Source organism: Mustela nigripes, chromosome 2 (assembly GCF_022355385.1).
Source record: "Mustela nigripes isolate SB6536 chromosome 2, MUSNIG.SB6536, whole genome shotgun sequence".
Lineage (NCBI taxonomy): Eukaryota > Metazoa > Chordata > Mammalia > Carnivora > Mustelidae > Mustela > Mustela nigripes.
In genome coordinates this window covers 52,736,501-52,759,450 of record NC_081558.1, presented here as the reverse complement: position 1 = coordinate 52,759,450, position 22,950 = coordinate 52,736,501, and the positions used below count along the sequence as shown (strand labels likewise).

General features: G+C 43.0%; 1 protein-coding gene across 4 annotated transcripts in view; it reads right to left on the bottom strand.

The window, feature by feature from the left end:
- Positions 1–485: 485 nt before the first annotated feature.
- The window catches only part of HRH1 (histamine receptor H1), a 73,749-nt gene continuing 51,284 nt past the window's right edge, over positions 486–22,950 (bottom strand). For 2 of the 4 annotated variants that reach the window (XM_059387902.1, XM_059387903.1), the window contains one exon: positions 486–3,364. In XM_059387902.1, coding sequence (XP_059243885.1) covers positions 1,866–3,364 — 1,499 coding nt within the window. In that variant the 3' untranslated portion in view covers positions 486–1,865. Of the gene's footprint in view, positions 3,365–5,254; positions 5,343–18,101; positions 18,138–22,950 lie in introns of those variants that run through there. The other 2 variants (XM_059387905.1, XM_059387904.1) reach the window with 2 other exon arrangements.

Here is a 22,950-nt window from a genome sequence, read left to right as displayed (position 1 = left end):
CCACTGTGTACAGGACACTCAGCAGGCACCATAAACACTGCATTCAGTAATGCATGGGCCTCATTTTTTAATGCTCTGACAATTTATATTGACCATTTCTTGTTCTTGTCAGACTCAAATCCAGGTCTCTTCAACCCAAAACCAGAGCTCATAAACATTTGTCTTCTTCACTAGTTGCCTCAACCATTTATCAACATAAATAATGGGCATTTGGGAAATGTTTTTTGACTTGGGAACAGACCAACTGCAGCTTTTAAACCCAGCATAAAAGTCTCTTTCACTCTCCCAGTTTTAAGCAAGAGGAGTTTTGGGAGATGCCAAGCTGAGAATGAAGCTTGTTATAAAAAGTAAGTTCTTTCCTAAAGACATTTACAAAGGTAACCAGAAACCAAAGAGAAACCCTATATAATATCTGACAGTACGTTTCAATATATCTTCTCAGTCGAAGAGACCCAGGAAGGTAGAATTAAATAAATCAAACTCAGTATAGTTTCAAATATCATATTTTAGGTAGGTAAAAATCTGTCATTCTAACAGATCATGCAAACAGGAACACAAGAGACAAAATACCAGCTTGTGCACGCACTCCATTTTGCTACATATATGACAGTTTGGCATTAAGTTTTAAAATATAAATCACAACCAGATTGCAATATAAACCCCAAGGAAAACTGGATGTTCCCATGACTTTGCTAGTTTTTACTGAAGAAGTGTGACTATAAAAGAACATGACAACTTTTCTTCAACAAACACAGAACTCACAGATAAAAATGCACACTATGCCCTCAAGTACCACTTTCTGCAGCCTCGGGCATAGTCTACGTCAGCCATTCCTTCTCTCAACACATCTTTTTGGAACTGCCACCACTTTCAGGAAGTGTGTGTGTGTGTGTGTGTGTCTTGTATACTTAACAGGACAAATTTTTGCCTTTTGGAGGTAACATGTGACAACAAGCTGGAACCCCACTGGGTTTTCATTCTAACTGTGTGATGTCGGGCACCTTATTTCACCTCACCACACCTCAACTTGCTCCTCAATAACACCATCCTCCTGCTGTGGAGTGTCATAGAGCCTCAGTGAGATAAGCATGACCCAGCCTTCAAGAAATACGGCTTTCTTCTCCCCATTCCCATTTTTTTGTTTGTTTTTATTGTGCAACCATTTAAAAAATACCCCATTCCTCTTTCTTTTGAGGGTAGCTTTTATCATTATTTTGTTACTAGTCAAAAGGAATTGGGAGTTGAAAACAATGAATGTACAAGCTGCATAATTTCCTACCAACTCTAAGATGTGTGTGTGAAAGAGAAATAATAAGGCAGAATTTCCAACTTGGTTCAGACACAGGTACTGCAGAAAGCTGCAGAAGGGGCTCAGAGGAGAGATGTTCTGAGAAGTGACAGTCACAATGGAATTGCTGTCATGCCTATCAAGGTGACCCCTGGAAGGGACAGCATCAATCTGCATATGTAAGGTCTCTGCACAGTCCTATAACTCCATTCCAGGAAGGCTTGAGAGTTCCGTCTGATTCAGCAGCGAAACTCTCTCTACATGTCCCTTCAGTTTCCAATTAATTCCAGTCTTCAAGCTTGAATTACAATGAGAGTCTGAGGCAGGCTCCCACATTTCCTGAGGAGCAGGAGAACTCATCCAGATCTGATTCTCCTGGAAATATCCTGCTCTTTACTCAGCGTACACTGTCTGCTGACCACCTCCGCCATCTGCTATTCTGCCAACAGTCCCTTAGAACTTTCCAAGTTACCTAGTCCTTAAGACTAGTCTTTTGACTCCAGAAAGCCCAGGTGCCTGGCAACTCACAGGTCTTCATCCTCCATTTTCTTCAGAAACATCATTTTGGTTGCCTCCCTTAGGAACGAATGTGCAGAATTTTCTTGAATGTCTTCTTGAAGTTTTCATTGCACAAGGGGTAAATGAGGGGGTTCAGCGTGGAGTTGATATAGCCCAGCCAGATGGTGAACATGTGCACACGTTCATTGCAACAGCTCTTGCAGAAGGCAATGACCATGAAGAAGATGAAGTAAGGAATCCAGCAAAGGATGAAGGCCGCCATAATAAAACCCAATTGTTTGGCGGCCTTCCGTTCTCGGTTCATGTGCAGACCAGACACATACTGTCTTGAATGTGAACGGAGCCTCTTCCAAGTGAACTTGATATAATCCAGGCCTGTGCTAGATGCACTTCTAGGTTTACCTTTCCCTGATGCTGACTCTGTGGGGGTGTCTGAGTCTGTCCGAGAGAAGGACTGGCTATCACCGATGATCTGATCCTCTGATATCTCATTGGCCCCATGCATGTTCACGCTCTGTTCATCCATCCCGAGTGGGCCCTGGCTCTGGTCAATAGCTACATAACTCCTGCCACTCCCCTCTGCCTCAGTCTGCACCTGCACAATGTTAAGGGGAAAGCACGGAAGTTTGTCTACTTCTCTGTCCTCCTCTCGGCTGAACACACCTGGGGATTTCATCTCTTCTGGGTCTTGGGATGGTGGCTTCAAGACAGGCTCACCACTGGCATCTTTTGATTTCCTTTTCAGAACCTCCCAGGGAGACTCCTTCCCTGATTTCTTGGGCCCTGCCTTGGGATTCTCTGGCTTCATCTTTATGTCAGAGAAGGAAGGGAGGGATCCATTGATGAGCTCTCTGTGCTGACAGTGCTGTCGTACAGCCTTGTAGATCTTGGCGTAGAACCAGAGCATGAGCAAGGTAGGTAAATAGAAGTTGATGATGGCAGTCATGATCTTGAACCAGGTGACATCATAGAAGTCTGTCTCACACTTGTCTTCCTGGTGTCCCGAGGACTGTGACATAAAGTGATGCCATCCCAGAATAGGAATAATCCACAGGAAGGAGAGAAACCAGGCCCCCAAGATGGTGGCTGATGCTCGGGTCTTGGTACGATACTTCAGGTATCTGAGGGGCTGCTGGACAGAGCGATAGCGATCAATGCACAAGATGAAGACACTGAAAATGGATGCTGTGCTGGCCACGTAGTCCATGGAAAGCCAAAAGAGGCATAGAGGCTGGCCCCAGGACCACCTGGACATGAGGAGGTAGAGGATGTTCATGGGCATGACGACAGCCCCTACGATTAGGTCTGCCACGGAGAGGCTGACAATGTACAGGTTGCCCACAGTGTGCAGCTTCCGCTCGCTCCGCACAGCATACAGGACCAGCAGGTTGAGTGCCACTGTGACCAAGGAGATGGCACTCAGGACCACCACCAGGGGCATCAGTTGGGGGCTGGCTATGGTGGTCTTATTCCCCTCGCACATCTTGTCTTCGAAGGTGCAGGAAGAATTGGGAAGGGTCATTGGCACGAGAGCAGCCTTCAGCTGTGGCTCCCTCCCTGAGAAGAAAGACACAAGGATTAAGGTCAGAGCCTTGGAGATCAGTAGAGTCACTTGGGACCATCAAGTTGATCTAACTGGGGTTGTATGCTGTTTAAGGCAGTAGATACTGCTAGTTACCTACAGTCTATATACCCTTCTTCCTTAGTCATTCAATTCTTCATCCATTCAATGACTATTTAGTGAACTCCCAGCATCATTCTGGGCACTGGGAATATAGCAGTGAATAAAACAAAAAATCTCTGCCCTCCTCAAGTTTACATTCTAGTAAGGCAGCTGGGCAAAAGCAGGACAAAGTTTGTATAAGTCCCATGTTGCACGTGTTCTGGGAAGATGGACTCCATTCTGACTGGTCTAGGCTGGATATGGTACTCTAGTTTGAAGAAAACTGAGAAGCCCTAACAGAGTGTAAATCTCTCTTAATAACTTAGCAAAAGCAAACTACTTCCATGTTAGGACAAAGCCAGATAAATTCTTGAGATGAAAAATAAATTTGTATGATTTCTTAAAGATAAAAAGGTAGGCCCTAAGGCATTTGATCCTTCTGGGAGGAATCCTCGAGTTACTCTTATAAAAGCACCACGTGAGCAGCACTGATTTTGCCCCAGCTCTGCCACTGACATTCTGAGTGATCTCTCAGCCTGCATTTTCTCACGGGTCAAATGTGAAAGGCGGTGTGGGTGATCTCTAAAGGCTTTTCCAGGTATCCTGTTTAGAGTTTTGTTTTGGGTATTTTTCCATATTCTCCTCCAGCTCAGAACTGCCCATCAGAGCAACAATCCAGGTTCTTCGAGTGTGCCTCCTCTGAACAGCCTCACCTTCTCTTGTGACCCAGCCCTGCTCTCTGCTCTTGTCACTCTCTGCTGTCTGCCTGCCTGCCTTCCCCACTCACCCCTGTCAGCCTCAGCCATCAGCTTTGTGAGGATAATAGGCCCCAGATCTACAGCTTTAGCCTTCTCCTTCTCTACCTTTACATCCTGAATCAGGACCTCGTAGCTTCACCTTCAGCCCTGACCAAACTCACACCCCTTGGAATTGTCCACAGGCACCACAGGAAGGAGGAAAGAGGCTAGGGAGGTTCATCTCAGTTTTATTTTGGATTTTGGTTGGGACAAAGACAGAAGCAGTTCCCCAAACACTCCTACAGGTGGGTATTTTCAAGGTAGCTCCAACCACCCTCTGCAACCCTCTGTTGCCTTGAAGAAAGTTCTCTTTCCACATTTCTCATTGCACACAGAGAATCTCTTTTCACTGTGTGTATACTATTTGTCATTCAACAATGTGACAGAAAATGATTTTTTGATTTAAAAAATCATTGATTTTTTCCCTTTTTGACTAAAAAGAAAAGTTGTGATGATTGAATTGAGATTACTGAACTAAAAATTACTGTAGCATATTAAGCGTTTAGAGGTAAAATCTATGAGGTCTACAGCTTTGAAATGAATCAAAGAATTAGATGGATGGTTGGTTAGAAGGGATAAAGGAACAGACATAAAATAAAGCAGAAAGAGCAAAATGTTAATTCCTAACCTTGGTGGTAGATATATAGGTGTTTTCTGTACAATGCTTCCAACTTTTCTATTTTTTTTTAATTTTTAATTTTTTAATAAACATGTATTTTTATTCCCAGGGATACAGGTCTGTGAGCAACTTTTCTATTTTATCAGTAATTTTCCTAGGAAGACGTTGGGGAAAATTAACGTAGCACATATACGTTTATCTTCCTCACCTATCACTGTAAGCTTAGTTCTTTATCACATGTTCTCCTTCGTAGCTTAGACATGTTAGTTTGCATAAACATAAAAGCTAAAGATCAATACATATTTGTCAAATGGATGAGTGAGTGAGGGAGAGGCAGGTGCCACAAAGCATCTCCATTCAGAACTTACTTATTCAGGGGCGCCTGGGTGGCTCAGTGGGTTAAAGCCTCTGCCTTCAGCCTAGATCATGATTCCAGGGTCCTGGGGTCAAGCCCCGCATCGGGCTCTCTGCTCAGTGGGGAGCCTGCTTCCTTCTCTCTCTCTGCCTACTTGTGATCTCTGTCAAGTAAATAAATAAAATCTTTAAAAAAAAAAAAAAAAGAACTTACTCACTCAATAGATATTTACCGGTAAAAGGTTCCCTTCAGCTCAGTGATCTGCTTCAGAAGCAAGAGAATCCACTTTTGCCCTCTGAAGCTATGGAATTGGGGAGGATTCCTAGAAAGGCAACCGCAGCACCCTTCTGCTGCCTGCAGACCCATCTTGGCTGCTGCCTCCTGTGACCTCCTGTCCCACTCAGGACTGGCTACGTGATTTGCGGAGCCCAGTTTAAAATTAAAAATTAAACAATCATTAAGAATTTCAAGATGGCAACAGCAGAACATGAAACGGAGACAGGGGCCCTCTTGAGCAAGAGTCTGTGTGGCTGCTGTATGCCACTCCTGCTCTCTGGCCCTTATACCCAATCCCGAACATGCCCTGACTGGTGAGATAACTAATGTAAGGTACTCTCACCTCCCTCAGGGATATGCATTTTAAAATGCAGATCACTGAATAGTTTTTTCTCTACAAATGCCAAAGGGACGTCAAGTTGAGTGTGGGATTGTGTGGGGACATGGATCCTCACTGTACCCTCATGCTACACAGGCCATGCACCCTTCAGTCTGCCCAAACCCCAGAGGGTTCTGAGGGGCTCTCTCTGGGATCAAGGTCAAGCCTACAGAAAAGGTGAAGGCAATGGGCTGTTCTTTGAGAAGAGAACAGAAGCTCAAGGAGGCACTTCGGACAGGACAATTGGAAAAGAAAGGTGGGTGCCTATAAATCCTTTAGAGCTCTGTGTCCTTTGAGAAGCAGGAGAGGAAGGAGAGGGTTCTCCTCCTAGCTCTGCCACTTGATAGGCTGTGTGGAGCTTGGATAAACAGCCACACCTCCAATTTTCTTACCTGTAAAGTAGGGAAACATCATTATCTCCCTCCCTAGGCTGCTGAGAGGGTCCTCTGAGGCAGTTGGGGTGGAAAAGCTCTGCTAATTCCCCAGGTAATGAGGACCGGGTGACAAGCAGAAATGAATCCCTTTTCTCTAAAGAGGTTTGTGTGCACAAGCAAGCCATCATTTTTGAATTAAAGCAATGGCTCCATTCCAAAACCATTAGCTGCAGTGGGACTTTTTCCAGCATGATTACAAATAGTCTAATCCAATCAGGCCTATGTGGCAGCAAGTAAACAAAGGTAGTCCACATCTCTTCCAGTTCCTTGGGAATGCTGACTGGAGCAGCTAAGATTGTAGGGAGCCAAGCCAAGCCAAGCGTTTCAGATATTAGTTATTAAATGTCTCCCACAAGCCCATAGGGAGGTCTTATGATGATCTCCAAAGTACAGATGAGGAAACGGTCAGCTCAGACTCAGAGAGGTGAAGTAACCAACTCAGGGTCACACAGCTAGGAAGACACTGATAAACTGTTCTGTGCATTGTTGGCTGTTTCACAGTATCCCTGGTCTCTGCTTGCTAGGTGCCAGTAGCATCCTCCCCCTCTTCCCAGTCGTGACAACCAAAAATATCTCTAGACATTGCCAGATATCCATTGGGAGCCAAAAATGATCCTTAGTTTAGATCTATGGTCTAACTGAAGAATAAACACCTTGAACTGCCAAAGAATACAGCTTTCTGCTCAAGGTAAAAAAGGGTAGATGTTATCTAACAATGCAATGAATTGTCTTGATAGATTATTTTCTTTGGCCCTTCATTCTTTTAGCTGGCTGGAATGGTAGTAGGACGAATAGGGCTTACGCAGCCTTCTTGGGACCATGAGGAAGGGCCACAAAATGAGAAGCAGCAATTTGGATGGAGCTGAGGTCTCTGATGACTGCAAAGCTGCCAAACCAGTCAGGTTTCTCAGGGGAGAAACCTGAGGGCTCTCCCTCTCTGGGATAGGTTAGGTTTTCTATCACACACAGCCAAACCAAATCCTAATTGATACACAGTCCCTGACTTCAAGGAATTTGTCCATTAACATGAGAATAAAGACAAAAGATAAAGGAACAGCATCAAAAAATTAAAAAAAATTCTAGAATGTAACCTGCACAAATATGATGACTGAAGTAAGATCAAAGCAGGTGACAGGACAGAGGAAGGAGGGACAGCCTCTCTCAAGGTAGAGTGCAGATGTCAAGAAGAACATTGGAGAAGGAGTGATGTGTGAGCTGCGCTTCAAAGGATGAGTAAAAGTTCACCAGGAGGAAAGAAGAGAAATTTAAGGATGAAGAAAAAAAGAATAAAAGTATAGAGCTGAGGGGTGCCTCTGCCTTCAGCTCAGGTCATGATCTCAAGGTTCTGGGATCGAGCCCTGCATTGGGCTCTCTGCTCAGTGGAGAGCCTGCTTCCCCCTTTCTCTCTGCCTGCCTCTCTGCCTACTTGTGATCTCTCTCTCTCTCTCTAACAAATAAATAAAATAAAATTTAAAAAATTTAAAAAGTACAGAGCTGAGTGTGAGGAATTGGGAGGGAATTGTTGGAATGAGGAATCTGGGAAGGCATCAGGGGATAAGGTGTCAGAAAGCTCTTTTATACCTCTATGCTTTTGCTTGTGATGTTTCCCTGTATGGAGCACCCTTTGCCTGGAAACTCTTAGTTGCTCTCCCTCTGCATCCCCACAATGCCTCTAACACCCCTTGATAACACCGAGCTTATCATTCTTTCTTCAGCTGATTGTCCCTAACTAAACAGGGAGTACCCACTGAGGGGCACGGAAAGTGTCTACTATTTCTGTTTCCAACGTGAGACACCAATTACCATCAAGGAGACACCCCCTTCTTTACAGCAGGGCCACCCCTTTTCCTCCACCACCATTGTCCCATGCTGGTGCCATGCAGGTACATGAGGGATGCTCAATGGACATTTGTTGGATGGGCTCTGAAAAGCAAGACATGAATGAAGAGTAGCAGGAAACGCAGGAGGAAGAATCCAACTGCAGAAAGCATGGGCTTGGGGCGCCTGGGTGGCTCAGTGGGTTAAGCCTCTGCCTTCAGCTCAGGTCATGATCTCAGGTCCTGGGATCAAGGCCCGAATTGGGCCCCCCACCCCTTGCCCGCCCGCCTCTCTGCCTCCTTGTCATCTCTGTAAATAAATAAATAAAAGTCTTTTTTTTTAAAAAAAAAGGAAAGCATGGGCTTATTTTTCACAAAGATGCCTACATCAACAAAAATCAGGGTAAGATTTATGCTATTGATGAATATTGATAACCTTCATTTGACTTTTCTATTTTTTCCTGGAAACTTTACTGTTGAAAATTTCTCTCATGGTAATCCAAAACATGAATATAGATTTATGCACAAGGATGCTTACCGCAACATCATTTAAGATAGCCAATAAAAGAAAAGAAATCTAACATCTGGGAACTAAACATATTATGGGATAGTTACAGAATGGAATATCATGAAGTCACTGATAATCACATTTATGGACCACCATTAGTAGTATGGAAAAATGCTTACAATGAAATTAAATTTACAGATGCTGTTTATCCTGGATGATGTCCATTCTGTTATTAGGTTTAGTATAAGGGTGAGTCTCAGGTTATATTAACAGTGGTTTCCTATGGGTGGTGGGTGATGTTTATTATCTTTGGCATTTCCCAAGATATCAACAATAAGAGCATCTTTGTTTTATAACAGGGGAAAATAAGAACTAACTGCATTCATTTTTAAAAAACAAGATAAAATAGATTTATTCCATTGGGGAAAAAATTTTAAGGAAAGGTCTTCCACATTCTTAGCACATCTTTTATTTTCTTTAGTGAAGCGTGAGAGTTTGGGATTCCTTTCTTGATACATTCTAAATTGCCTCACCCACCACTCCTCATTCCAAACTGTTCTACCCTCTGAGACTCATTTGCATTGGATGTTTATCTTAGTCAGTTCAGTCTGAACATTAGTTTCTTCGCTCCAATTCTAAGAGTGAGGTGCCATGCATGAAAGTACCCCAAATATTGCATATTCCCATTGAGTGTCGCCAAGGTATAATTTCCATAAAACATCCAGGCTTATCACTGCCACTGGCTGTGGTGCAGAGAGCAGACTGCAAATAGCAAAATCCTGTTATAAACCTGGTGCTGTAGGAACATGCCTGATTTTGAATGTAGGGCAGTGCTGGGTTGAGAATTAGCCTCTGGGTAAGATGCAAGAGGTAGATGACCTTGTGGGGAGAGAGTGGCCCTGAAGATTTTTTCTGGGGGTGGAGGTGCACATTTAAATGTCTAAAGAGTCAGGAAGGGAAAGTTAGTAAGAACAGGGACTCTGTGTCTGGAGGAAGAGGAAATGGTGGGGACTGGGGCAACCTGGAGAGCACATTCTGTCTGAAGAGGACAACTCTTGCTCAGATGCCACCAACGGCTGCAGGCCCAGATCTGCCTGTTTTAAAAATGAAGCATAAAAGCTGGATGTTTACATGGAATCTTTTAGTTTTAAAATGTCACTTATTGCAGCCCCAGGGTGGTTCAGTTGGTTAAGCATCTGAGGATCCCAGGGGTCCTGGGATTGAGGTTGGCATCAGGCTCCTTGTTCAGCAAGGAGCCTGCCTCTCCCTTTCCCTCTCCCTCTGTCTTCCCCCCACCACTTTCTCTCAAATAAATAAATAAAATATTTTTTAAAAATAAATAAAATATCCCTTATTTAGTTTTTTTCATTTGTTTTCTTGAACACTTGAAAACAGGTCAAGCAATAACAAATTTTGAGAATGTGACCTGTGAGCCCCGAGCTGGAAATGTCAAGCTAGTTCACAGGGAATCTGGAGTGCTGATACAAGATAATGACCCTAGAATAGACCCCTTTTGGGGTAGCTGCCCAATTCACAAGCTTCCTTCTCGGGGAACCATCATCCATCTAGGAGTAGATACTGGCAGCCAAATTTATACCATGTAAACGTGAACTCTAATAATGTGATTGGACTGTAGGATGTCATCTGAGCTAGAAGGGCTAAGTTGCATTCTTTCTTCTAGAAAACTGGGATAGGGGTTGTGCAGCCAAGACAGTCTATTGGTCTCATGAACTGAAGTGACAAGAAAGGGGAGGGATTGTGGCTACCATTGAGGGGCAGTGGTGCTCATATGCAGATGCCCTGAAGCAGAGGAAAGGTTGTAACAAGGCAGGGAACAAATGTCATGACCTGTGCTGGAATAACTGATCTCTCCCTGTGCAAAGATGAATCTAGACCTCTCCCCCTCACAACTCAAAATTGACAATAGTACTAAATGTAACAGCTAAGCATCTTAAAACTATCAGAAGAAATCACAGGAGAAAAGCTTTGAAATCTTGAGTTAGCTGAAGACTTCTCAGATATAATACCAAAGGCATAACCCATAAAGGAGAAAATTAAGTTAGACTTTGTCAAAATTTAAAACTCCTGTGTTTCAAAAGGCACCAGTAAGAGAGTAAGAAGCTATAGAATGGGAGAAAACATTTGTACCTCATGTATCTGCTGGATCATACATCTGATGGACGCAGAATGTATAAATAACTCTTCCAACTCAATAGTAATAAGACAAAAAACCCAATTTAAAAATTGGCAATGGATCTGAATAGACATTTTACCCAAGAGAGTATAAGAATGGCTCAGAAACTCATAAAAAGATGTTCAACATCATTAGTCATCAGGAAAATGCAAATCAAAACCACACTGAGATACCACTTCACACCCACTGGTTGACTATACTTTTAAAAGACAGACAATAATAAGCGTTAATGAGAATGTTGAGAAATTAGAACACTCCTATAGTGCTGGTGGGAATGAAAAATGGTGCAGCCACTGTGGAAAAATCGGGCAGTTCCTCAAACAGTTAAATGGAGTTACCATGATAACCAGTGATTCTTACCTAGATATCTACTCAAGACAATGGAAGATGCTCATCCACATAAAAATTTGTATGTGAATGTCTCTAGTATTATAAAAATAGCCAAAACGTGGAAACAACCCAGATATTCATCAACTGGTGAATGGATAATCAAAATACGGCATGGATGAACTACAAAAACATCATGCAAGTAAAAGCAACTACACACAAAAGGCAACATATTGTATGATTCCACTTACAGGAAAAGTCCAGGATAGAAGATCCATAGAGACAGAAAGTGGATTAGTGGTTGTCTGAGACTGGGGGTGGAAACAGGAAGGAGTCTTTGGGAGTGATGGCAATGTTCTAAAATTGAATTCTGATGATGATTATACACTCTGGACATTTACTAAAAATAATTGAATTATATGATTTACTCAGAATGGGTGAATTTTGTGGTATATAGATAATATATCAAAAAAGTTGATTAAAAATAAATTCAGGGACGCCTGGGAGGCTCAGTCAGTTAAGTGTCTGCCTTAGGCTCAGGTCATGATCCCAGGCTTCTGGGATGAGTCCCGAATCTGATTCCACGCTCAGCAGGGGAGCCTGCTTCTCCCTCTTCCACACCCCCTTGCTTGTGCTTATGCTCTCTCTGACAGATAAATAAATAAAATTCAAAAAAAAAAAAAAAAAAGAAAGAAATTTGGTGGTCCAAGCAAGAGGCTTTTTAGGTTTCCAGACTTCTGTCTGTTTTAAAAACTTGTTTTGGTACACTAGTATTGCTTTCTAAAATACTTACCAGGCACCAGAATTTTTTTAAGGGAAATAAAGGGGTGTTAGGTAGATAAGGATTAAACTAAGGGTAGATCCTAGAGAATCACTGGAGTTGGGTCACAATTTTGACTCTGAGCTTCCCAGGAGCCACAGCAAAGAGGAAAAACAGGATCAATTACATGATTCTAGTGTCATTAGCAATGTCATAATTAGCAATATCATAAGCAAAATAGTTGCTTAGCAGAAAGACAGCTTTAGCTGGAACTACGGTTTTAGATAAAATGGTTTCTTAGAGTGGGAGGCACACTGCGATGTGACATTGCAACTTCTTAATCCTTAGGCAGTAGAGTGGACAAAACTTAGCTATATCAACTCTTTCCTCCTGTGCATCCATGATCCTCTCTCATTTTATAATTTGGCTTAAGACTTTGGGTTTGTTTATTGGCTCTTGCTCTTTCCAAGCCCCACCACTGGTATGACAGGCTGGGATTTTGAAATTAGGCCAGGAATGGGAAGCCAAAGCATAATTATCACTAAATGTCAAACAAAAGAAGCAGAAAAAGCCCAGCTCCATTCTCGCTTACCCTCTGATATTGAAAAGCAATGAATGGGAAGAAAAAGTAGTATTTCAAAGGGGCTTCCTATGACATACCAGCATTGGGCTGCAAGGGTTTCCATGTTGCTTCACTGAATCATCGCAGTGCAGGTTATGATAAAGGAATCATTTTTTGCCCCTATTTTAATGATGAGGAAACAGAGGTCTCTGGAGTTTATATACTTTTTGGTGCCCTGCACTAAGATCCAAAGATGACTGAAGAATAAGTCCCTTAATAGCCCAAGTGATACCTGCCTTCTAGGCTATTTAAGGGGCTTCAGACCACCTGCCCTAACCCACCCACCTTTTCACTATAGTAAGAAAGAGATAGAAGTAAATACATGCTTTAAATAAACATTTCATGGCATTGGTACTATGAACATTTGTGCTAACATTAGACAAGGACACTGTACACAACACCAGGCCCAGCATACACACACGTATCACTTCAGGACACAATGAATAATGTTTTATTTTTGTTCCAAGTCCTGGAGATTAAGCCTTGAGAAAGGTACTTTCAAAGAACAAAGTTATCCAGCCTGTTTCCTTCTTGAGAAAAAAAAGAATTATGTATGATATTGAAGTAAATAAAAGAGCTGGCAGAAGATAAAGGAGAGGCAAATGAGATGTTTAGAAGAGAAAACTCCTAGATAATTGGGAGTTTCTTTAATATCTGTCTCTTTCAGTCAAGGGACCCCCTGCCTGATTGTGCAGCAGCCATGCCAGCACCATACCGGGGGCTCTTCAGCGCCACCTGCTGGCCAAGCCTCCTACTGGTACTGGGCCAGGCTCGTCTCTAGACTGAGGTTATACGTGTACACTAGCATAGGTGGGTGTGAATCAGTCTGGCGGCTCGTTGCATTCTCATATGCATTTACTTATCCATCCATCCATCCATCCATCCATCCATCCATCCATTCATCCATCCATCTTCTCTTCTTTCCACCAATCCACCCATTCAAAACTCCTTATTGAGGCATCAGGCACAGATGCTATGCTAGGTGAAAAATAGACACAACCCCATTGCTCATGGAACTCATGGCCTATACCAATGGTTCTCAACCTTGACTACCTGTGACATCTATTTCAGGGAAGACTGAGTACAGGTACTTTTCCCTATTTTTCTGTTAAGTACAATTAAAAAAAAAAAAAAACCCTGAACATTATATTTAAAATAAACATAAGACAACTCTAAAAGGCAGAGAGGCAAAGGCAGACCAGCTAGGGATCCCTGAACCCAAAGAATGACACAGTGTTAGTTCCCTGGGTTTTTGTTTGGCCATATATATCTGAGACTTTGAGCCACAAAGGATGGCAGATCAGAAATGCCAATGGGCACAGATAAATAAACAAAACAGATAAATTTAAAAAAGCCCCCCCCCAAAGCCTGCTGTGTCTAGCCAAAGGACCAGGAAAGGAGAAGCATAGCAAAATAGAAAACTTCTAGACTAAAATTGGTCTACTTGCAGTCAAACACCACAGAAAACACTAGAGTCCCATTCCCATCCTGGCCAGCAGAGGCTGAGGGGAGCCAAGATGTTCACCGTTGTCAGACTACAAGGTGATGTGACTCTCTTGCTGGGGACGTGTCCCTACTGTCCTTAAGAAGGACTTTCATCCTCATCAGGTAGAGATCAGCCCTGCAGCCCACCCCCCAGAGTCAGTGGAGGCCACATGGGGAGCAGTAAGGATGCACCTCTATCCCTCCCAGCCAGGGAGTTATTCCTGGAGGCCTGGGAGGGAGCCAGAACTTGTTCATGCTCATGAGTAATAAAGACCCATTCCCCTTCAGGTATCACAGAAGCTGATCAGGGAATCTGGACTTCTACCCCCACCTGGAAGTAATGAGATGGCATACCCTCTTCTCACTGCCTCCTGCTTCCCCTGCCAGAGCAGTGTCCCATAACACCAGATAAAACAGAAGACTTAAATTTGATACAGAGTCTCAAATGCCCACCTAAAACACACACATTTCAGTTGAAAATCATTTCTCATATAAAATACTGGGAAGAGCTCATACAGAATTTTTCTTAAAGCAATCAATAGATACCAATGTCAAAATGACAGGGATGCTAGGATGATGCAACAAACACTTAAAGTAACCATCATAAAAATGCTTCATTGTGCATATGGGAACATCCTTGAAACAAATGAGAAAATAGAAAGTCTGGGAAAAGAAACAGAAGAAAAACGAACCAAAATGGAAATTTTAGAACCAAAACATCTGGTAATTAAAATAAAAACTCAGTGGTTGGGTTCAACATCAAGATGGAGGAAGAGAGAAAAAAAATTAGTGAACTGGAAGATAGGACAATAGAAATTACCTATTGTCCTCGAAGATAGGACAATTACCTATTGTCCTGGAAGATAGGACAATAAAAATGACCCAATAAAAATATATGTTTATAAAAAATAAAAAAATTTTAAAAAATGACCCAATCTGAACATCAGAAGGAAAACAGACTGGAAGCTAAAAAAAAAAGTCCCAGAGATCTGTAGGACTATATAACAAAAGACTTAACACTCATGTAGGCATAGTCCTGGAAGTTGACAAGAAAGAGTATACATATGAAAAGGCACTTGAAGAAAACTTCCTAAATTTGGTAAGAGACATAAACCTTCATCAAGAAGCTGGGTGAACCTCAAACAGGATAACTGCCTCTCGAAACCCACACCAGGATACATAATAGTTAAACTTTGGAAAACTAAAGGAAAAAAATCTTGAAAGTAGCCAAAGAAAAACACTTTACTATAATGAGAATGACAACAGATTTCTCATCAGAAAATGTGGAGATGAGAAGGAAGTGACATAAGATTTTCAGAATCCAAAGGGAAAGAAATGTCAACCCAGCAAGACTTGTATGCTGAAAACTACAAAATGCTGATGAAAGAAATAAAAGATCTAAATAAATGAGGAGATACACGGTGTTCACAGAGTAGAAGATTTGGCTTAGTAGATGTGTCAACTCTCCCCAAACTGATGTACAGATTTAATGCAATTAATGCCCAAATCTCAGCAAGGTGTCTTGTAGATATGAAGGAGACCATTCTAAAATTTATATGGAAGGACAAAGGAACTAGAGGATGAAGAGTCGCATGCTCTTCTGACTGAATCAGCCAGGCACCCCTGAATTTCTACTTATCACACAAAACTCATCTTAAAATTTCCTTCTTCTTCGAAGCTTTCCTATATCCTTTAGCCACATCTAAGAATTCCTTCCTCTGGGTTCCCACAGTATTGTTTCCATATCTCTATTTTTCCTTTAAGATCTTTTTATTTATTTGAGAGGGAGAGAAAGAACCTCAAGCAGACTCCATGCTGAGCGAGGAATCTGATGGGGGGCTCTATCTCATGACCCCAAGATCAAGTTATGATTCCAGAGTCCTGAAATCAAGACTTACATCAGGCTCCCTGCTGAGTGGGGAGTCTGCTTGTCCCTCTCTCTCTGCCCCCATTTGGGCTCTCTCTCTCTCACTCTTTCTCAAATAGATAAATAATAAATAAATCTTTTAAAAAAATAAAGAAAAATACTAATGTCTGGCTCCCACCCTTAGACAAGATTCTGATTTTCTTGTTGTGAAGTGTGGTCTGATTATCAGGATTTTTGAAAACTCTCCAGATCCAGCCAAGACTGTGAACCATTGCTTAACCAAAGCTGAATGGTAGGAGGAGCTCAGTAAATGAAGAATGAGTGAATGGATGAATTCTTACTCTAACACATCACAGTCCTGACCCAACATGACCATTTTTAGGGTTTCATGCTATGCTAATTCATTAATATATTCAGGAACTATTAATTAAGCAATAATGCAGTACCAGGTGTTATGCTAGGCCACGCTGCTGGAGATGAAAACATGAGTAAGACTCTCACTTCTCCCCCTGTTCCAATGTGCCTTTGGGAAAGCTGGGGCTGTGTCCTTGTTCGTCCAAGAACTTTCTGTCCTGCTGGTTAATTGGCCAGTACCAACAGCAATCATCTCCCCAGTGGCTGACAGCAAACCTTCCTCCTGGCTGCTTCCTTCAGCAAATGTAAGGACAGACTATATAAATTCCCAGAGAGAAAGTTCCTGGAGGGTAGGAGTGAGTGAACTGAGCAAAAAGAAAGTGGTCCTGTCTAGATCTCTCCAAGCACTGCAGAAGTTACTGGTGAATCTCACAGGTGGCCGACTCAGGTGAGTCTCACAGGAGAAACCCTGTGCTACTTAAATAAACTTCCTTCTGGGTGTGTATTTACACAAAGAAAGTCAAAGGCCTTAGGATATGATTAAGATCTGAACTACCTCACACTTAAAGAGAACTTCCTTCCCAGTTGCTGCCTTCTCATATTCAGAGCTGCTTTAAGATTTGTACCACAGATTACTGAAAAGCAGAGATAATAACAATTTGTGCCATTGCTGTTCTGGTTCAGACTTTGATAATATCTCTCCTCCACTTTTTTTTTTTAAACTTATAATGTATTATTTGCCCCAGGGCTACAGGTCTGTGAATCATCAGGCTTACACATTTCACAGTACTCACCATAGAACATACCCTCCCAAAGTCCATAACCCAGCCACCCGTATCCCTACCCCCCCCAACCCCCAGCAACCCTCAATTTGTTTCATGAGATTAAGAGTCTCTTACGGTTTGTCTTCCTCCCGGTCCCACCTTGTTTCATTTTTTCCTTCCCTACCCCCTACAACCCCTCACCCTGCCTCTCAAATTCCTCATATAAGAGAGATCATATGATAATTGTCTTTCTCTGATTGACTTATTTCGCTCTCTGTTCCACTGTTTTAACAGTTTCCAAATTGGTCATCCTGATTCTGATCTGGGTGCCCTCGGCCCATCCTACATGCAGCAGCCAGATAATCTTTCTAAAAAACCACGCCTCCAATCACCTCTTTCTCTTACGGAAACTCTAATGGCTTGCCATGGCTGTCTGGCCACAATTGGATACACTGGGTAATCCTCCTATGTGTAATACAAGGATAACCCAAATGAAACGGGGCTGTTTTGTACCCAGTCTAACCATGGTACTATATTCAGAAGAAATTCAACTCTAACATCCAGGAAGAAAACAAATGGGAAATAACTTAAACCTCTTCTGAAGACTCTTAAAAAGGCAAAAAAAAAAAAAAAAAATCCTAAAGCACCTCTTGTCCCATCTATTACCCTACTGTGCCACTTCCTGGATCATCTGCCTGCCATTGAATCTCCTCTTCTCTTCTCAAAAACTGTAGTCTGCCCTTCTACTCTACCTTTCTCCCATCCACACTCCAATCTTTCTGACCTGTTGAAGTCAACTTGCATTTTTAACAGAAATCCACTTTGCTTTCCTGATGTTTTCTTTACTCATAAATTACTCCAATCAGCACAAGAGAAGCCCAAGAGACAAGCATTCAAAAACAGATTGCACTCTGGAAACTGAGAGACAGGGACAGGGACCAGCAGTGGCATATTAAAACCTTTGACCTCACACAAGAGCCTTTTCCATTGGGATGTACCCAATTTCCTGTGTGGCCTCCTCTCCTGCAATTCCACGTTGCCTCCATAAACCTGGCTCTCAAGCATCCCCGTACCTTTCCAAATGCTGTTGCCTCTACGGGGGCTGCCTGTTTCTTCCCTCTCAGCCTGACAACATATTCAATTAATTATTTACAACCAGCTCTGATGTCACTTCCTCTAACACTTTCTCAGTTCCACGAGACAGAGTCCATTGGCTTCCTTCTCTAGGGCTTTTCTGAACTTTGTACAGATCTCAGTTATAACCCCTGTCAAGCTGGGTTGTAATTTCTTAATTACTGACCAGACTTTTCATTAGACTGTAGGTGCCAAATTTAAGTCTGAGTCATCTCTGTGTCCTCAGCCCCAAGAACCAGGGAGCTGCACAATAAACAGTTACCGAATTCTCTAGAAATATGCTCCAGCTATGAGGGCTGTAGAAAAGCATTTCCCAGTGTTCTCCCCTCTGCTCATTAGCCTGGGAGCTCATATCACAGTGGAGCTTGAGAGATCGGTGCTGGCACTTACATGGCTACATCTGATCAGCCCTCCAAAGGGGTGTCTGTCCCTCTCTCTGACCCCAGCCAGGCCTGGTTCTCGCCTAGTTGAAATAAATGAAGTTAAGTGCAGACCAGCAATTAGGCATGGGAAGGCAATAAAGTCACGCGGACTTGAAAGGAAGAAGTCAAACTTTTCAATTTGCAGATGATAGGATCTTATATCTAGAAAATCCCAAGGGTTCTACAAGAAAATGATCAGAGCTAATAAATGAATATGGGGGCCCTAAGTCCTTATTTGGGTGAGGGCCCTGCTGCCTCCGAGAGCGACCTCCCATGGCATTTGCCAGCACACCTTCTTCTCCATTGCTTGTACCCCCAGCACATGTCGTGCCCCATGCAAGGCTGCCTGCTTTGCCCTCAGGGACCTAGGCTGTGCCTTTGCCTGGAAGGCTTCTCTCCCACCACCGCCTTATCTGTAAACTTGGGAAATGAGAGCTACATCTATGGAAGCTGAGAGAGTTTGTTATGCATAGTCTCATTTAAACCTTATGGGAACCTGGTCAGGAAGGAACTATTATTATCACCCATGATTTTTAGTGGGTAGGGACAGAGGAAGAGGGGGAGAGAGAATCTCAAGCAGACTCCCCACTGAGTGTGGAGCCCGACACAGGGGTTGATCTCACGACCCTGTGATCAAGACCTGAGCTGAAATCAAGAGTCGGACACTGAACCCACTTCACCACCCAGGCACCCTGTCCACCCATGTTTTTCAGATAAGACTCTGTTCCTGTCCTTTGCCCAAGCTCCACAGCTACATGTCTATCTCCCCAGTTTCTGAGCCCAGGGTATGGGTGTTAAAAGAGAAGCTGACTGTTAGTACCCCAGCCCATCAGAACAACTACACTACCATTGGCATATAGGATTAATGGACGATTTTAAGGAGAAACTGATCGTGTTCACAGTGGCATTATTCAACAGGTGGAAGCAACCCAAGGGTCCATCAACAGAAGAATGAATAAACAAAATATGGTCTATTCTTATAATGAAATATAACCTCAGAAAGGAAGGAAATTCTGATCCTTGCTACAACAAAAATGAACCTAGAGGACATTGTACTAAGTAAAATAGCCAGTCATAAAAGACATACTGTGTGGTTCTAAGAGCACATTTATAGAAATGTCAAGCACATTTATTTAGAGCTTATTATAGAAAGTCTAGTGATGGTTGCAGCAGCTGGGGGAAACAGGAATGGGGAGTTGGTGTTTGATGGATACAGAGGTTCAGTTTTTTAAGATGAAAGAGATTCTGGCCAAGCAACTCCTTGGGACACTCTGGGGTGGGGTGTCTAATACAAAAGGATTTGTCAGTTGAAGTGGACCTTTAGACGGAATCTTCCTGGGAATTCAAGGCAGATTGAATGTGAGTTCCTGGTAGATGTCAGGGTGCTCAATGAATTGTTACATTTTACATTTTCTTATAAACTCATATTCCCACCTCCAGATACTTCAGGGAGCAGCAACCCTTGATTCATCTGCCTTGATTTCTCCTCTCAGTTCAGTCAAAAAATCAGGAGTTTGTCATCTCTCTTCTGCTCCCAAGGAAGCAGGATTGTGTAGGACACCGGCTAGGAAAAGTGACCCTTAGAGAGGCAGGGAACCCTTCCCAGGTAATTACCCTCCACTTGTCTGTTCTTTAAGCCCACATGACCTGGTGAAGGCAATAGAGGCAAACAAAGCTTACAGGATGCAGCCCAAGCCTAGAAGAGTAAAAGCAGCGCCATTTCCCCTACATAAAACACCAGAAAGCAATTTACTGTCTCGGCCTTGTGTCTCCGGTGCATTATCACCTGCCACGGGCAGGCTTGGGAAACATCGGGGTTTCCACACCTCTCACTGCCTGCTGTTTCCCAGGGCCACTGGGTGCACCGCGTGTTTGAAGGTAACACAAGTATGGGCGGGCTCAGCCCAGAGCACCCCAGGTCCCAGCAAGCAGCCTACCAATATCAGCTACAGTTCTTACCAGAGATGGGATTTTCAGGAGAATCAGGAGGTATCAGACCTCAGAGAAAGGACTCTGCCAAGATCACAAAGCAAGTCAGGGGGAGAGGTGGACAGAGGTGGAGACAGCATTCAGGGCTTCTGATACCCAAGTCCGCTTCTTTCTAGGACCACCAACTCACACTGACAGATCTTACAAGGGTCTGGGTGTGGATGACATGCATTCTTTTACTAAATGGCCAGCACATGCTAGGAGCTAAGTGCTATTACAATTTCCTTTCCAGATAAGGAAACGAAGGCTGGGAGAGGTTGAATAACTTGCCAAAGGTCAGAGAGCTGGCAGAAGGCAGACGGTGAACTTCCATCTGATTGTATCCAATACCTCTTCCTTTCTTATTTTAAGTGTGTGTATGGTTTTTTCTTTTTTTAAAAAACAAAACATGAATACAGGAAACAACACTAATGTAATGGGTTTACTCAATAGATGATTGTAAGATACATACCACCAAGGTCAAGAAAGAGGACTTTGTCCCCACCCCAATCCCTGAAGCAAGCCTGACCAGTCCCTGAACTCTCTGCCTCTTTGCTCACGCTTGTTCCTTTTTCCTGCACCACCGTTCTATAAAATCAGTACTGACCTACTGAGATCCTGCCCAACCCAGAGGCCCAGCTCAAAGGCTACCCCTCCTGAGACGCTTTCCTGATTCCTACTACCTGGCCCGGTCAGAACCTCTGTCATTTCTCAACAGGACAGCCCTTTGCACACCTCTCTCATTTTCTTTAGTACATTCTATTTGAATTTGTTGGTCTAAATAATAACTATCTAAGGTCAATCATCATTATTGAGAACTTTAACTGTGCTGGTCACCATGCAAAGAACTTACATGCATTGTCTAATTTAACATGTAAACCTCTATAACCATGTCCATTTTAAAGACCTGGAAACTGAGGCTCAGAGATACTAAGATGTTCAAGGTCACAGAGTTAGCAAGGAACAAAGCCAGGCATGCATGCATGCATGCATGTATTCATTCATTCATTCCATAAATCATTATTTAGTAAGGGCCTATAATATACTAGACATATACTAGATATTGGGAAAATAGCAGGAATCAAGTCAGACAAAGTTCCCATCCACAAAGAGCTATCATTCTAGCGCAGAGATACAGTTCATTAAAAAAAAAAAAAAAAAAAAAGTAAATACTACATTAGGTGATAACAAATGCTTTGAGAAAACAAGGGGAATATTATATCTGAGGTAGGTGTGCTATTGGATAAAGGATGGTCAGGGTGATGTGACATTTGAGCAGAGGCCTAAAGGAAGCGAGGGAATGAATTACACAAAGATCTGGGAGAAAGAGCATGACGGGAGGAGGGAACAGCCTGGGCAAACGCCCTGGGGTGGACACATCCTTGATATGTTTGATAAACACCCAGGATATCAGTATGGCTGGAGCTGAGTGAGAAATGGTAGCAGAAAGGTGGTAGAGATGAGATCATCTGGGGCCTTAAAGACGTGCTAGATACTTTGGTTTTGACTTTGATTGAGACAGGGAGCCACTGGAAGATGGTTCCTAGAACCCATGTTCTTCATTACTATGCTATACTTTCTGATTGTTACTTGAATGAGTGCCAAAAGGTACTTGCAGACATTTTCTCATTGAAACCAGCAGGATGGCAGCCAGACAGCCCAAAACAACAAGAGATGGAAGATCTGAGCTAACGGGGCTGGCATAACCATCCCCTTGCTAGTCAGGAGGATCTGCGGCCCCCACAGCACAGGACTGGTTGGGGTTCTGGGGTGACTTGAGTGTGTCCTCTAACTGGATTGGCGATGTGTAAACTTCTCAGGCCTGTTCCTGGGGAGGTCTCAGCCCCTCCATGAAATGTGTCCTTTGCTTGAAAGAGGCAGAGAGAAAAAGGCAACATCTATAGTGACTCACCAGAGAGAAATGAAAATTCTGTCCAGGCTGGAAAACAATCAATTTGGAAGTCACACATTTGCCTCCAGAATGAATATATATATATACATGTATATATACATGTATATATATATACTCATATATATATGTCTTTTTTTCTTCCTCCTTCTCATTAGAAATATGGCAGAGCCTTCTCACACACACTGTCTCACAGCATGACAAAAACCATCTCCTGAAATTCCTGCCTTCCTTCCTGCTGCAGTTCTCTCTGAGATAAAAATACAACCCCAGGATGTGGCCAGGCCCCCAAACCACCCCCCTCCCTGCCCTGTCCAACTGGGAAGTGCTGTCTGACAGTAGCGTGGAAGCGCTGGTGGTCCTAGGACCGTCCTGTGGTTGCAAACCCACCAACTATCCCCCAACTTTGAAGTGCATAGGAACCTCTGAGGAGACTCTTAAAAGGCAGATTCCAGGGAACTGGACCCGGGAGGTCTGGCATGAGGCCCA